The sequence below is a fragment of the Corvus kubaryi genome, unplaced genomic scaffold (genome assembly GCF_017639235.1).
Source record: "Corvus kubaryi isolate FWS band 111438036 unplaced genomic scaffold, C.kubaryi_AGA036_p1.0 121, whole genome shotgun sequence".
NCBI classification, from domain to species: domain Eukaryota; kingdom Metazoa; phylum Chordata; class Aves; order Passeriformes; family Corvidae; genus Corvus; species Corvus kubaryi.
The window spans coordinates 1184410-1198819 of NW_024580656.1; the positions used below are offsets into that span (position 1 = coordinate 1184410).

Below are 14410 nucleotides of genomic sequence, written 5' to 3' on the forward strand. Positions count from 1 at the left end.
GGAAATGTCAAACTGGGAAAACAGGTCTGCTGGGACGAGTCAGGCACGCACCAGGGAAGCGCTCTCTTCTCCCCAGGGTACTCCGGGAGCTGGGAGCTGGCTCCTGCCAGGAGGAGGTGCAGCTGGAGGGACAGCACGGGGCCCTCTGCCAGGTGAAGGAGCATGAACCGATGCAATGCAGCCCGGGCTGGCTTTGTTGCTGGCTTTGTTGCCGGCAGCAGGGAGCCACTGTGAAGCAGCCTAGCCCAGGTGTGCTTGGAGTGCCGGCTTTCCCAGAGGGGGGGTTGGCTTGAAAGAAGGGAACAATGCCCAGTCCCTGCAAAGGCTGCAGCAGCAGCAGAGCTGGGGCTCGCTCCCCAGCTGAGAACACACCGAGCCTGGCTCAGATAACACCCAGGCAGACGGATCCGTGCTGCTGGAAGCTGCTCCATCCCTGGAGTGGGAGGCGGATGTGGCGGGGAGCCAGCGTTTATTGCTTGGCAGCATAAACAAAACAGCTGCTGCTGCTCAAACGGCCCGGAATGAAACCTCCGCTCCTCTGACTCGCTGAGCACAGTCGGACTCTGTCCAGCCCTCAGGAGTACCTGGAGATGTAACAAAGGTGAAGCAGCTCCTGGCTGGGTAACAGGGTTGGAGACACTTCCAGACAGCTGCTGGTGCCAGCAGAGTCCTGTGCAGTGACTTTCCCCTGCTTGCGAGGCACAGCCAGGCTGGGAGCTGCTGGATGGTTGGATCCCATGATCTTAACAGCCTTTTCCCATCAAAACGAGTCTGTCTCCCTGCTGCTGCCTGTGGGCTCCAGGCAGGCTGTGGGCTCCTCTCCCTGCAGCCTGATGAGCTCCCGTTGGGCTCAGCCAGCGATGGAGAGGAGGCACAAAAAGGGTGTATGAAAAAAGGCCCAGCCTGGGGGCTGAAAATGGCAAAAGCATCAGAAAAGGGGGTGGAAAGGAAGCTGGTGCATCTGCTCCAGCCCCCAGAAGCAGGGCAGCTCCCTTCCTTCCCATCCTGCCAGCTCTTGCCTGTGCAAGCAGCTCGGAAGAGTTGTGACATTGATTTATTTAATTCTGAAGCAATGGATCACACCCAAACCATGCTTCTGTGGTGAAACAGTTGGTTGTACCTTTGGTGCCTGTTTCCTCTGACCATGCTGGTTCCTGTCTCACCTCTGCCCCATAACAGAGCTTTTCTTTCCCAGGCACTGCCTCCCCTCACCTGGAGCAGGGCCTGGAGCACACAGCCCTTTGGGACAGAAGGGCCAGCACTTTATCCCATTTTTTTGGATAGTGAGGAAACCCAACTCCATGGAGAGTGACCAGGTAAGGGCAGAGAATACCTTAATCTTTAAAGTTTTGAAGAGATTTGTGTCTCCTTCAAAGCTAGAAGGCGGTGTGAGATCTGAGCTTTCCTCAGTCCCTAGTTACAAAGATACAGGAAGATCTGAGCCCTCGATTTGGACTCAAGCAGGGAATGCTCCTCACTGTTCTACTAAATACGGTCTCAAGAGTGGGCTGGGAAAACCTGCACCTTAAGCACACAGAGCAGGCAATGGACACAGTGGATTTTATTCAGATTTATTGAAGCAGCTCCAGGCTGAGTAATAAACACACAAAACTGCCGTATAAAAAAAAGAAATAAATGTACAGAACCAGCCCGTGGGCAAAGTACTGTCACGTGTTCTGACAGTCCAGGCAACTGCTTGGGTGCTGCGAGTCCCAGCAGTGCAGTCCAGAGCCTGCAGCAGGTCAGGAGTGTCCTTCCTCCTTTCTAGTAAGTATCACTGAAACCAAAATAATCCCTCTGGTTCCTGCTCTGAGATCACACAAGTTAGGAGGAAACTTGGAAACCTTTTGCTGTCTCAAGGGACAGCACAAGCTGTCAGCCCAAGGAGGTCCCTCTGTGCCTGTCCCCTCCCTGGCCTGACCAAGGGGATGGATTTGCAGAAGCGATTCAAAGCCAAAACCGTGCTGCCTTGAGCCCTGCTGGTGCTGACGGATCCACGCTGGCACCCAGCTCACAGACTTGCCAGGAGGGAGGAGGTTCTCCTGCTGCCTGCGTGTTCCATCTGGATCCTCAGTCAAGGGAGGCACTGGCAAAATCAGGTGTGAAGCCTGTGGTGCAGAGCAGAGTATTGTGAGACCAGTGCCCAGCAACCCCAACCCCACTCCTCAGGCCTCAAATCCCAGAGAAATCAGCAATGCCTGCTGATTTCCCTCCACAGACAGGAATTTTCTAAAGGTATCCCTGGCTATTTTATTACAGTATATAATTTTATTTAGACAGTACAACTCTTGCAAGGAGAAAAGAAAAACCCTGCAGGGTCTGTGATTCACTGGCGTCGTTTCTGCCAAAAGCTTTTAGAAAGGTTTAATTCCAGTTGCAAATGTTGAAAGTCAATCTCTGTGTAGCAGCAAAGCAATGGCATGAAAGGGACACCAGGGAATAATTAGAAGCAGAGAAGCCCTGTGTTTATACATAGACAAGGCTTGCCTTATAAATGCAATTACCCACCATTCTGGGACTAAATCCCAGCTATAATCTTGTTCTGGCACCAGCTCACAGCCCTGGCGTCCCACAAGACATTTGGGTGCCACTGGCAGATTAAGCGTGGCACCAGGAGGAGGAGGCTGTGCTAAAAGCAGCAACCAGAGCCGGTGGCACCACGGGGTCTGTCCCAGCTCCTGCAGACAGCCTGCCTGCAAAAACATCGACTCCTCCAGCCTCCTGACCGAGGGACGACACCCAATCCCCACACACAGCATTCCCCAAAATCTTTGCACGGGCCAAGATGCCAGGTTAAGAGTCTTGTTATTTATACTAATCTTCTCCCTGCAGCATTTCAGCACCTACAGAGACCTTCTCTCTCCTGCAGGGCTTTAGATCCCAAACTACCAGCCTGGAAGTTCTGGAGCTGATGTTCTCTAGGACAACTCCAGTCCAGAGCCACGTGCATCTGCCCCTCGAGGTTTAACCTGATGCAAAGGAGCTCTGGGTTGACCCACAACTATTTACCTTCCAGATCCTCCACCACACTCAGGCTGACAGGTACTTCCAGGTGCTGACAAAGGCGGTGGGGATGAGGGAATAAGGCACCGTGGTGACACTGCTCCAGGTGTCGGATGAGGGGTCGTAGCAGTCCAGGGTCTTGCAGCGCTGAGCCCCACAGTAGCCCCCCACCACGTAGAGCCTGTTCCCCGAGGTAACAGCGCGGCAGCTGATGCGCTTGGCGGTGACATCCCCAAACTTGGACCACTGGAAGGTGTCACTGTGGAAGCGGTAAGCGGAGCTGGCGGAGAACTCCGTGTCCCCACCAATGACGATGACGTGGCTGCCCACCACGGCGGCAGCCGTGTAGCGCCAGGGCTGGGGGCAGCTGGCGGGCACCGTCCAGCGGTTCTGGCAGGGATCGAAGCACTGCACCTTGGGCAGCTTGTTCTGGTTGGCGCTGGTGCCCCCGAAAACAAACAGCTTCATCTTGGCTCCCACCACAGCAGCGTTGCTCACGCCTTCCCGGAGAGGAGCCACCAGGGACCACTTGTCCAGCTGAGGGTCATAGTGCTCCACTTGCTTGAGGGACACGGAGGGAGAGGCCGGGAAGGCTCCGCTCATGGCCGTGTGACCGCCCACCACGTACAGGCAGTGGTCCAGCTCGGCGGAGCCGTGGCCAAACCGTGCCACCAGCATGGGAGCAGCTTTGGCCCACTCGTCGTGGAGGGTGTCGTACACCCAGACGTCCCTGGAAGCGCCATTCTCGGAGCCCTTGCCGCCGGTGATGTAGACCTTGCAGCCGATGGCGCAGGCACTGCACTCCTTGCGGGGGCTGGGGATGTCGGCACGAGGGATGATCTCGCTGGTTTTGTGGTCCAGCATGTAAATCTTGTCGCACATGAAGGTCTGGCCCCCGAGCAGCAGCAGGGCCTGACTGACCTTGCGGGGCCGGGCACAGCACCCCGTCACCAGGCCGTCGTTCTGCAGGATCTTCATTTTGCATCGGACGGCGTCGGCCACGATCTCCTCCCCCAGCTTGTGGCTGGTCACCAGCTTCTCACAGGCCACCTGCTTCCGCAGGTAGGACTCGGGCAGCAGGGCCAGGCGGACAGAGCGCAGCAGCTCAGGTAGGACTTCGTGGCGTCGGGGCAAATCATAGCGGATCCAGCCTATAACAGCTTCATAGACCAGTGTCTCATCCTCCACCTCCAGCTCCTCGCTCTCCACCAGCTCCAGCAGCTTGTCTTTGGGCAGTCGGAGGAAATCTTCAGTCTTGCAGAGCGAGGTGAAGTTGGCCAAGGCCATCCTCCAGGACAGCTCCAGCAGCCGCTCGCAGCAGTGGGCATCGGACAGCAGCAGCATGTTCAGGCAATTCCCAGGGTAGAGATTCTTCTCCAGAAAGTCAGCCGAAGCATCCCGGATATCCTGGAACTGCAGCATGTCCCCGGCCTCCAGCAGGGACTCTGCATTCTCCTCGTTGATCAGCACCCGGGCTGAGTAGGCATAGTCCAGCAGCAGCTCCAGCACCTCGGGGTGCAGGGAGTCGTGGAAGTTGACCTCGGCATCTCTGCTCTCCTTCAGGCCCCCGCTGAACATGGCGTTGAAGTAGCGGCTGCAGGCGGCCAGGACGGCTCGGTGGCAGGGGAATCTCTGGTTCCCCGCCCGCAGCACCACGTCGGTGAAGAGGTTCTGCTGGCGGAGCAGGTTCAGCTGGGTGAGGAGGCTGTCGGCGTGGCCCGGTTTGTGGAAGAGGTGGATGTTCATGGAGCCGGAGCTCGAGCGGGATTTCCGGTTCTCGTGGCTGCTCACGGACATAGTGCTGAGGCCGCTCTGCGAGGCAAAACCGGCGAGTCAGCACGGGCAGCGCGGTCCCGGGCCCGGCACGGCCGGGGTGCAGCGCCGGGACGGCGGCCGCGGAGAGGAGCCGGTAACGGGAGCGCGGTGAGGGCGTCCCGCGTTCTGGGGCACGGACCAGAACGGAGCACCGGGAGCTCCCGGACCGAGCTCCGGTGCAGCGCACGGCTCCGCCGGGCCTCACGTAGTACCGGGGAGGGGGCGATGCGCGCTCCCGGTGATGCCCGCTCCCAGCCCGCCCCGCGGTCCCGCACCCAGCTCAGGGGTCGCGCACGCGGTCCCGCACCCAGCCCGTGGTCCCCTACTCGGCTCCGCTGTCCCGCACCCAGCTCAGAGGTCCCGCATCCGGCTCCGCGGTTTCCCACATGGCTCAGAGGTCCCGCATCCAGACCCGCGGTGTCCCACCCGGCTCCGCTGCCCCGCGCCTGGCTCAGCTATTCTACACCTGGTCCCGCGGTCCCACACCTGGTCCCGCACCTGCCCCCACGGTCCCGCACCTGGCACAGTTGTCCCACACCTGCCCCCGCGGTCCCGCAGCTGCCCCCGTTATCCCGTACCCGGTCCCGTACCCGGTCCCGTACTCGGTGTCGCACCCGGTCCCGCACCCGGCTCCGCACGGGCCCCGCTCCGCTCCGGCTCTGCCGCCGCCCCGCCGCCGCCGCGTGGCCGCCCCGTGCCGGCCCCGCCCCCTCCCTTCCCGCAGCCAATCAGCGGCCGCGGCGCCCGGCGCTCGCTCTTTGTGAATGGGAGGCGGGGCCAGCCGTGCGCATGCGCCGCCCATTGACCCGGCCCTGCCCGGGGGCAGCGTGGCCGTGCCCCCTCCCCACGTGTGCGGGTGTCCCCCGGTGTCCCCCGGTCCGGACATGGCAGCACGGCCCGGACCGCGGCCAGCCCCGCTATGGGGCCGGGCCGGCGGATCTGAGGTTCCCGAGCGCGGCGGAGCTTTGCGGACGGAGTCACCCCGCCATAAAGGGCCATAAACGGGGCAGCCGGGCTGGGATCAGCAGCGCCTGCCCGCGGCCTTTGGATCCCGGCCTGCTGACACAGGCAGGTCGCGACCGAACAAACCAGCCCTGCTCAGCAGATGTTTTCCTGCATGCAGCCCACCTCAGAAATTTGGAGCCCAGCCCATCATCTGCACCACCAACACCGGAGCAGGGTGCTTTCCTTGCCAAGGAAAGGAACTATCACCCTCTCTCAGGAGCAAGAGATGAGTTGGGCTGATGGCCACATCAGAAAAGACAAGAAAAACACCAAGTTTTGGGAGGATTGGGTCTGCCTGCACAAGGTCTTGTGCTAAAATCGAGCGAGTGCTGCCCTGGAGAGGCAGCAGCAGCCGCCACAGCTGGTTAAACACTGTGTGTCAGCAGGGATCAAAACCACCTCAAGAAAAAATAGATTCCAGAAATTCTGAATGACCCAATTTTGATTTATCTCTGCACGTTCCAGCTTTACCAGCTGCAGTTTAAGGTCACTTGTTGAGGAACTGAAGCAAATGCACTTACAGCAGTTTACAGCTTTACATTAAAATTAATGCATGGGTAAGAGGTTTATTCACTTGGCATCAGAGGTTGTGTAGGGTTTTTTGTTTTGTTTTTTTAAAATTGGTAGAGCTACGCCTTGTCCTGTGCTGAGCAGTACAGTGAGAATTGAAAGAATGATTTTACTGGGGTTAAGAATACAAAATAAATCTGGTTTATTATTAAAAAACACTAAACTGCAGTTGTCCCTAAGCAGAAGGACCTGGGTGCTCCCCCTGTTCAAGCACAGGACTGAGAAACGTAGAGAAAAAACAAGAGTCTCCTCCAGGTAAGCCCTGAGTTGTACCAAAACCTGTCAATCTGGCAGCAAATTCCCAGCACAGCCAGGAAGGCATCCTCAGGGACACTCTGCAGGGTGAAGGTCCAGATAAACACCAACGACAGGGCAAAGGATAAGGAGTACCCAGACCTCATTCTGCTCTTTGAACACAGCCAGGACACAGCTCCCCGTGTCCAGGCCAAAACCAACAAAAACCAAGGTCAAACCTCCTGGAAACGCAGCATGTGCCGTGCTGGGGGGCAGGGACACGCAGACTAAGCAGAACTGTTTTCAAAGGATGCATTTCCATGGCAGTCGGACAGGGGCTGGGAATTATTTCAGCAGGAGGAAGGCTGGTGACACATGTGGAGCTGCAGCTCACACAGCACTAATGCTTTGGAGCTTTCCAGAACCAAAGATAAAGAACTCCTCCCTGTTATCAGAAGGAATGATCACTCAAGGGCACCTTTGAAGCATTTCTGTCGTTTATTATTGGCAACGCCCAGAACTGTAACTGCAAACCCCATCTCGGCATTGGTTTGATTGCTCCTTTGAAAGGTGGTTAATAAATTTCCTGCCCTTTTTTTTTTTTTTTTAATAATAAAAAAAGGTCCGTTGGCAGCTGCCAAAGCCTGGTGGAAGAGCTCCACCCGGTGGCATTCCACAAAGGCACAGCTGGAGCCTCAGCTCTGTGGGAATTCTCGACTTCCAACATTTCTCCTTAAATGAGCAAGGCAGGCCAGGAAGGTTCACGCTGCTTCCAGTTGCAATTTCCTGCCCCTCTCGCCTCTAAGGAAACGTAACTGTCACAAACAACACCACTGCTCGCTCCTGTCTGAGCTCTGGGCATCAGCTCTGAGCCCAAACCCCAGAATACCTGGGGAACTCCCAGGATAGGGGTCCCATCCCTGGCTTAGATGCAGCACCAAGCGCCGAGCCCGGAGTGTGAACTCGCAGGATTCATCCCTTACCCGTTCTGTGAGACAGAACTGTGGCCATTGTGCTCTTGTAAGTGACAGAAAACACTGGGAGGTTGCATTTCTCTTTTGGGACACATGGAAGCAGCTCTTTTCCCCTCAGTTTAACCCATTGTAGGAGATTCTTGATTTTCAGAGGATTCACCTGAATTATTTCTCTGATGAAGAGTGATAAAAATTGTCAACTACAAACAATCCCCTCTGCAACAGGCATCTTGATTCCAGTCCCGATTATGGGATATCTGGAATGACAATCATCGACCCAGGAAAGTTAAAATACACCCTGCCTCACTAAAGGCACTTCTACCATGTGATAACTGGGCTCCTGAAGCTCAGTTATGGCTTAAGCAGCTTCAGAATTTGCTCCTCTTGATGCCTGGTAGATTCCAATCAGGGAGGAGATGGTCCCCAGGAGCCCTACTAACCATGGAGGGAACCTTCCTGCCCAGAGGAATCCTGGAGGCAGCCAGTGGATTGCGTTGGAGAGATCTGCTGTGTCCATGAGGATGCTCAGAACTTCAGCCTTCACCTGGGCTGTCAGCTTCTGCTGGCTCTGAGGTGAAGAAGTGCTGCTGGAAGAAAAGGTGATATTAGTGACAGCCCAGAATGTCCTAATAACTGTGATGGCTACAAGTGAGAACTGACAGATGTGGGTGGATTACAGGAGAGGGACTTTGGACAAGGGCTGGAGGGATAGGACACAGGGAATGGCTTCCCAGTGCCAGAGGGTAGGGCTGGATGGGATCTTGGGCAGGAATTGTTCCCTGGGAGGGTGGGCAGGCCCTGGCACAGGGTGCCCAGAGCAGCTGGGGCTGCCCCTGGATCCCTGGAAGTGCCCAAGGCCAGGCTGGACATTGGGGCTTGGAGCAGCCTGGGACAGTGGGAGGTGTCCCTGCCCATGGCAGAGGGTGGCACTGGGTTGGCTTTAATGTCCCTTCCAACCCAAACCATTCTGGGATTGCATGACTAGCTGCACAGCCACGGAGGGAAATCCTACCACTTGTGCTGGCTCAGTTTTCTTCTTAACTGGAACAAGATTCTCAGGGACCTGAAAAGAACAGAATTATTTCTCCTACAGCACCAAACAGGAGGGTTTTTTCCTCATGCACTAACTGCCTCAATGAGGAAGAGCACCTCCTACAGCTTTGGTGCCAGGGCACTGGGGTCATGCCCGCCCCTCCCGTGCCCATCCCGGCCGTACCGCAGGATGCCCAGGAGCAGGGCACAGCCCCACAGCGCCGTGCTCCGCGTCCACCACTTCTGGGAGCCGGCGCGGACGATGCCGACATCCGCCGCCCACGCCAGGTGCTCGCAGGGGTAGTAGAGCTGGTTGGCCACGTTGCAGAGCACCGAGAGCCCCCGCACCAGCGCGTCCTCGCCCTGCGGGGAGCCGCACATGGGGCACGCCCGCGGCGGGGCCGGGGGGGGCTGGCGGGGACCCCCGGCCCCCCGCTCACCTCGGGGCCCAGCCCGTAGCTGCAGCTGTGCCGGAGCATGGCCAGGTCGTCGAAGAGGCGCAGGGCGGTGCGGCAGGAGCTGAGCTGGGCAGAGGCGGCCAGGAGCCCCCCGGGCAGCCCCGCGGGCCCGGGCAGCGCTCCCCCCGCCAGCTGGCAGCCGTAGGACAGCGCCCGGACCTGCGGGGGCACGGCCCGGTCAGCGCCCGGACCGGTCAGCGCCTGGCCCGGTCAGCGCCTGGCCCGGCCGCCCCGGAACCACCGGGTGCAGAGGCCGGGGGAAGGTGATGCTGGAACCAGGGCTGATTACCTCTTTTTCTCTCTTTCTCCTCTCTTTTTCTCCCTCTTTTCTTCTTTCTTTCTCTTTTCCTTTCCCTAATTCGCCTCTCCCTCTTCACCTCTCCCTCTTCACCTTCTTTTCCCTTTACCCAAACTCCATTGCCCTGTGCTCAAGGGCACTCCCATACCCATTTCCATCCCAAGCGCGAATAATTTACCGATAAAACTCTGTTTGTGGACCCTCTGCCTTTGTCCTTCCTTTCCACCAACGAACACTCACGAATCTCTCAGGTGCTTCTTTCCCCTTTAGGGTGGGTCGCCACAACAGAGTCGGGCCTCGTCGTTCACTGCCCGGGACCGGAGGGCTCCGACCCTCCCTCCTGTCACTCACCACCCAGTGCGGGTGGGTTCAGACCCTCCACTCACCGCCCGGTACCGGAGGGCTCAGACCGCTCACTCACCGCCCGATCGCGGCCCCGGTGCGTCTCCAGAGCGCCCACGAGCCCGCGGAGCGCGCCCGCCGCCATGGCAACACTTCCGGGTGTGGCGTCAGGTGCGGGCGCGGGGCACGCCGGGAAGGAGGCGGACCCGTCGCCGTGGCAACGCGGCCTGGCTGCCCCGCGGCCCGGCCGGGCCCTGCAGGGGATGGTGCCCGCCCGGGGATGAGTCCCGCTGTCCCGGCCCCTCACGGCCTCCGCATCCCTCCACCGAGTCCCCCGTCAGCCCTTTTCTCACCCCCGGTTTCCCCGTTCTCAGGGGTTCTAGGCCGGCCCCGCCACTGGGGTGGTGCTGGGCCCGGCCGGGGGTGATCCAAAGAAATTTCAGAAACCCAACTTCAAGGGGCCCTTGTGGACAGCGGTCCCCATTGTCTGTCCTCTGTCCACTTGCACACAGATCACCGCGTCCCCGTTGTCACCTGGGAGACAGGGAGATCTTCCCTGTCCCACCTTTAGAGCCCTCCCAGCCCCCGGCTGAGTGAGGGAAGTGGAACATTCTGTGTGGAGACAGAGGGAAATCGGGCTCTCTCCATCCTCCTACACCTTCCCGTATCCAGCACCTGGATCCCACCCGCTTCCTCCCGGGCTCCAGTGGGTCCAGTGGCTTGGCACAGCACAGAGTTGCACTCACACTGCTGTTAATTAAAGCTGTTAGAACTACTTGGATATTTTGCTTTCTCTTTTTATAGCCGAGTATCATAGAATCCCAGGATATCCTGAGCTGGAAGGGACCCTCAGGGATCATCAGCGCAGCCCCTGGCCCTGCACAGACACCCCAACAACCCCAGCCTGGGCATCCCTGAGAGCGCTGTCCAAACGCTCCTGCAGCTCTGGCAGCCTCGGGGCCGGGCCCATTCCCTGGGGAGCCTGGGCAGTGCCCAGCAGCCTCGAGGGGAAGAACCTTTTGAGTAAATCAAGCTTTTGAGTAAATCATCCTTTGTAAATCAATCTGATTTCATAAAACAGGTTCATAGCACTAAGCAGAGCCTCTCCCAGCCAAGCTTTTGCTGTGCAGCCTCAGTCTGGGAGCTGGACTGGAGATCCTTGTGGGTCCCTTCCCACTGGGGACATTCAGTGATTCTGATTGTTCTACACTTGCTGTATCCTCAGATGCTGCAGTTATCCCACCTGATGCACCACATCCGTGTTCCACAGTCTTGTGAGTCACCTCACTGCAATCTGCTGTCAATCCCTTTGGCATTCCATTACGTAAAATGAATAAAATGAATGATTTCTGGGACATGAACCAGTGTCTCGATCTTTCTCCATCGCTACGTTTGTTTTTAGAAGTTGTTTTTCATTTATTTTTGGGAGGAAGGAGAGGATTTTGATCAAAAGCTGTGCTTGTGCAACCTCAGGAAGGGATGTGGTTAGAGCTGGTCATGGAAGGCATTAAGAAAATCCTCCTCTGACGCTGCCTCCTGTTTCTCCAGAAGTTAAGAGAGGTCCCTTCATGCCATGGATCTGTGTTCAAGCTATTTGATTTCCTAAATGTGGAATAGATCACAGCTGAATTGGTCTTTTGCTTGGCCCTAAACTTCTGGAGCAGCTCCATAACTACCACATGGAGTGATATTCCCGTAACTGCCATGTGAATTTCTTAATTTGCCTCCTCACCCTGAGAGCTGTTTTCTGTTTGGGCGAAGGTTTTGAGCAAAGTGCTGACGGCAGAGCCGGCCTTTTCCTGTCTTCAGGGGAAATGTACACAGATACCTGTGACTGCAGAGCTTTTCTGGTACTGCCTCCTAATTTACTGCCTCGAATTTAATTTTTATTTTGATTTCCATCTGTCAGCAGATGAAAGTTCTGTCACAACCACGCAAGCCATGCTGGTGCCACACAGGCAGCAGAGTGACTCCCTAAAGATGTGCTATCCGTAATAGGCTTGGATTAACCACAGGGGAAGTGGGTTTATACCCAGCAAAGCTCCAGCCTCCCCTTAACTCCCCTGGGAGTGTGCTCCTGAGCCACTTGAGATGGGCCAGTGAGCACCAAACCCTGTCTGCTCCAGCCTAAGGTGGGAGCAGAGTCGTAGATGAGAAATATCTTGAAGGGAGAGGAAGGACAGGCAACCAAATCCTTAAGCAAGGGAAGGTCGGAGGGAGGTTGAAGGTGATTGAAGTCCCCCACAGAGGCTCAGAGGAGGAATATTGTCATGGCTAGAGGTGTCCAGCCATGGTAAACACCTCTGCACCCCCAGCAGAGAGGGCTGAGCATCTGCCAGAGACAGAAGCTGCTGCAGCTGCCCAGGGGGGGGTGACCCTTCAGGTAACAACACAGGGCTCAGATGTTGGGGCTGCCAGTTCAGTGGTGCCACCTGCCCCTTTCTAAACCCCATCCCAGTGAGCTGAAAGCCGTTTTGTCTTCTCAGATGAAATGCTCACACTGGGGGCTGCCCAGGAGGGCGCAGAACCTCTGCCGGACTGAGCAGAGAGGCGAGTTCACGTCCAAGCCCAGAAGCCCAGCTGAAATCCTAAAGGCAAACTCCCAAGTGGGCCATGTCCCCATGGAGACCCTGGAAGGGTCCTGTCCCCAGAGGAAGGTGATGTCCTCCCTTCTCCAGCAACTGCTGACGCACTCTGAGCTGCCTACACGGCGTGGGATCTCGGAGCCGTCCTTGTGCTCTGCTCTTGGCCCGTCTGTGTGTTGTCACAGGGAACATCTATTTCTCAGATTGAATGAGGACACAAGGAGGTGTTGTGACAGCAAGAATAAACACTAGGAGATTAGCCCAAAGGCGTGGGTGACACATCCCTCAGGATTGCAGGACCCACGGAGCGCCTCTGGGCAGGCACTGGGGTGGAACAAAGCAGGTGGGGTAGGGGGAAGCACAGAGGAAGGCCAGGAGATCAAACAGAGTGAGAGGCAGCATCAGGGCTGTGTGGGGGATGGAATATTCCCTTATTATCTGTTTGGATTTTGGTGTCAAGGCCTGCAACCAAAGGTCAGCAAACAGTAGGACAGCGAGGCAGCTCTGCCCATCTTGTGATGAGTGGGCTGTTTTCCTAGAGGTGAGCCCTGTGTTTTTGTTGAGTTGGTCACTCACGTGGGTTTCCTGACTGCTGAGCTTGCACTAACTCTGTTTGGGATCTAGGTGTGTTCCAGAGGGATCAGTGGGGGCTGGTCAGCCCCCTCCCTTGGGGTTTGAGTGAGCAGGGTGGCACAGCTGCCACTTCAGAAGCTCTTCTCAGCCTTTTCATGCAGATGGGTTTGATTCCTGGGAGCCAGCCCTGAAGCCTTTGAGCACGGGGCTAGTGAAGTTTCACAACAGCTTCAGTCTGTGTGTGAGCAGTGCCCGGGCCCACGAGCCTCGTGCTTTCCTTTATGGATTTGACTCTGTATTTCTCAGGAATGGGATGGTCTCTGCTCCACACGTGCTTCAAAGAAGCCGTGCACTCACATCTTCCAAGTGCACACAGCCACTCACATCAGTCCCTCATGCCAGCACGTTGTTAAACACCTCCAGTCAAACACCTCAATTACATCATTTGGTGGAGTATCAGGGACTTGCATCTGCTCCAGGTCTGCCCCATTACTTTGATGTGACCCTGAGGTGGCACTGCCACCTGTGCTGCTGCAAGAACAGCCACACCACAGGGATAAGTGGTGGAATCACCCTCGGAGGCACCAGCTGGCTGGGAGAGCTGTTGCCGGGACTCACTGTGATTATTCACTTTCTTTTTCATGTGGATTTTGGTGCAACTTCCGACAGGGAAAACAAAACTGGCTTTGGAGTGAGTATCTCTGCTTTCTGAACTCTTCTCCCACCCCTTCCAGCAGTGCCCCAGGAATGCCTGAACCAGGAAGGCCGAACAGGCTTTCTTTGATTCCCCCGCTGTGTGAAATCTGCCAGCGCGGTTGGTGGTGTGTGACACCCCTCCCTGCCAGCGGAGCCACGTCCCGGTGTCACGTCGCCAGTGTCTGTGACTCAGAGATAAGATGAAGTCACGTTTTTTCTCGGTTGGTTTAAAAACACGTCCCTCGTCACCGCAGCCCCGTCCCGGGCATGTCGTCAGCCTCACGCACATGAGGTCAACGCTAAAGCATCGCTGCAAAACAGGGGCTCAGTCCAACCCCTGGGAAGGCCTGCAGGGTGGGGCCAGCTAAGAGCCAGGATAAATCCAGGGATTTTGGTGTAGCCTTTGCTCTTCCTCCTTTCTCCGGCAAGCTCCAGGCAGGCACCAGCCTCCTGGAGCAGCGGGGTCAGTGTGGGCAGCAGCCATGCAGCCCCTGGGGCGGGTGCGGAGGTTGGTGGTGAGGCTGGAGGATGGCCAGGCCCACGGCAGCGGGGAGCTGCTGCACGGGCGGGTGCAGCTGGAGCTGCGCGGGGCACTGCGGGTGCGGGCACTGGAGGTGTGTGCCCGGGGCTTGGCCACCGTGCACTGGCTGGAGAGCCGCAGCATCGGCCTCAACGTCGTCTACCGGGACTACACAGCCTGCCAGACCTTCCTGTACCGCCGCTGCCAGCTCATCCCTGGTAAGGCCGCACCATGGGGCGCGTCTGTGTGCCAGGGCGTGGGGTTGGGACCCCCTTGGATGGGTCTGTGTGCCAGGGCATGGAGCT

The 14410-nt window shown here is 57.4% G+C and overlaps 3 protein-coding genes across 8 annotated transcripts in view; 1 reads left to right on the forward strand and 2 right to left on the reverse strand.

The window, feature by feature from the left end:
• Positions 1-1564: 1564 nt before the first annotated feature.
• Positions 1565-5498, reverse strand: LOC121671624 (ectoderm-neural cortex protein 1-like). Of its 3 annotated transcripts, none has more exons than XM_042043668.1 (3): positions 5409-5498; positions 3010-4815; positions 1565-2108 (listed from the first exon to the last, which is right to left on the reverse strand). In XM_042043668.1, the coding sequence occupies exon 2, from the start codon at positions 4798-4800 to the stop codon at positions 3031-3033; it is 1770 nt and encodes a 589-aa protein (XP_041899602.1). In that variant the 5' UTR covers positions 4801-4815; positions 5409-5498; the 3' UTR covers positions 1565-2108; positions 3010-3030. The 3 variants fall into 3 exon arrangements, with proteins under 3 accessions (XP_041899602.1, XP_041899683.1, XP_041899774.1); XM_042043749.1 differs by having other exon boundaries at positions 5397-5498; XM_042043840.1 differs by having other exon boundaries at positions 5421-5479.
• A 1608-nt stretch (positions 5499-7106) lies between these two features.
• Positions 7107-9908, reverse strand: PEX11G (peroxisomal biogenesis factor 11 gamma). Of its 4 annotated transcripts, none has more exons than XM_042044044.1 (5): positions 9811-9908; positions 9074-9250; positions 8818-8996; positions 8614-8664; positions 7107-8185 (listed from the first exon to the last, which is right to left on the reverse strand). In XM_042044044.1, the coding sequence occupies exons 1-5, from the start codon at positions 9874-9876 to the stop codon at positions 7960-7962; spliced, it is 699 nt and encodes a 232-aa protein (XP_041899978.1). In that variant the 5' UTR covers positions 9877-9908; the 3' UTR covers positions 7107-7959. The 4 variants fall into 4 exon arrangements, with proteins under 4 accessions (XP_041899978.1, XP_041899914.1, XP_041900138.1 ...); XM_042043980.1 differs by having other exon boundaries at positions 7107-8188; XM_042044204.1 differs by having other exon boundaries at positions 7107-8188; positions 9741-9902.
• A 3948-nt stretch (positions 9909-13856) lies between these two features.
• ARRDC2 (arrestin domain containing 2) overlaps positions 13857-14410 on the forward strand; it is a 10179-nt gene continuing 9625 nt past the window's right edge. The window contains exon 1 of the mRNA XM_042044392.1: positions 13857-14323. Within this exon, the coding sequence (XP_041900326.1) occupies positions 14068-14323 (256 nt within the window). The 5' untranslated portion in view covers positions 13857-14067. The remainder of the gene's footprint in view (positions 14324-14410) is intronic.

Bases quoted from the DNA above. Each gene is read 5' to 3' on its own strand.
- LOC121671624 (XM_042043668.1), bottom strand. From the start codon at position 4,800: ATGTCCGTGAGCAGCCACGAGAACCGGAAATCCCGCTCGAGCTCCGGC.
- PEX11G (XM_042043980.1), bottom strand. From the start codon at position 9,876: ATGGCGGCGGGCGCGCTCCGCGGGCTCGTGGGCGCTCTGGAGACGCAC. The intron at 8,997-9,073 runs GTGAGCGGGGGG...GGCTCCCCGCAG, and splicing joins GCTACGGGCTGGGCCCCGAG to GGCGAGGACGCGCTGGTGCG. The intron at 8,665-8,817 runs GTACGGCCGGGA...TGTTCTTTTCAG, and splicing joins CTGCTCCTGGGCATCCTGCG to GTCCCTGAGAATCTTGTTCC.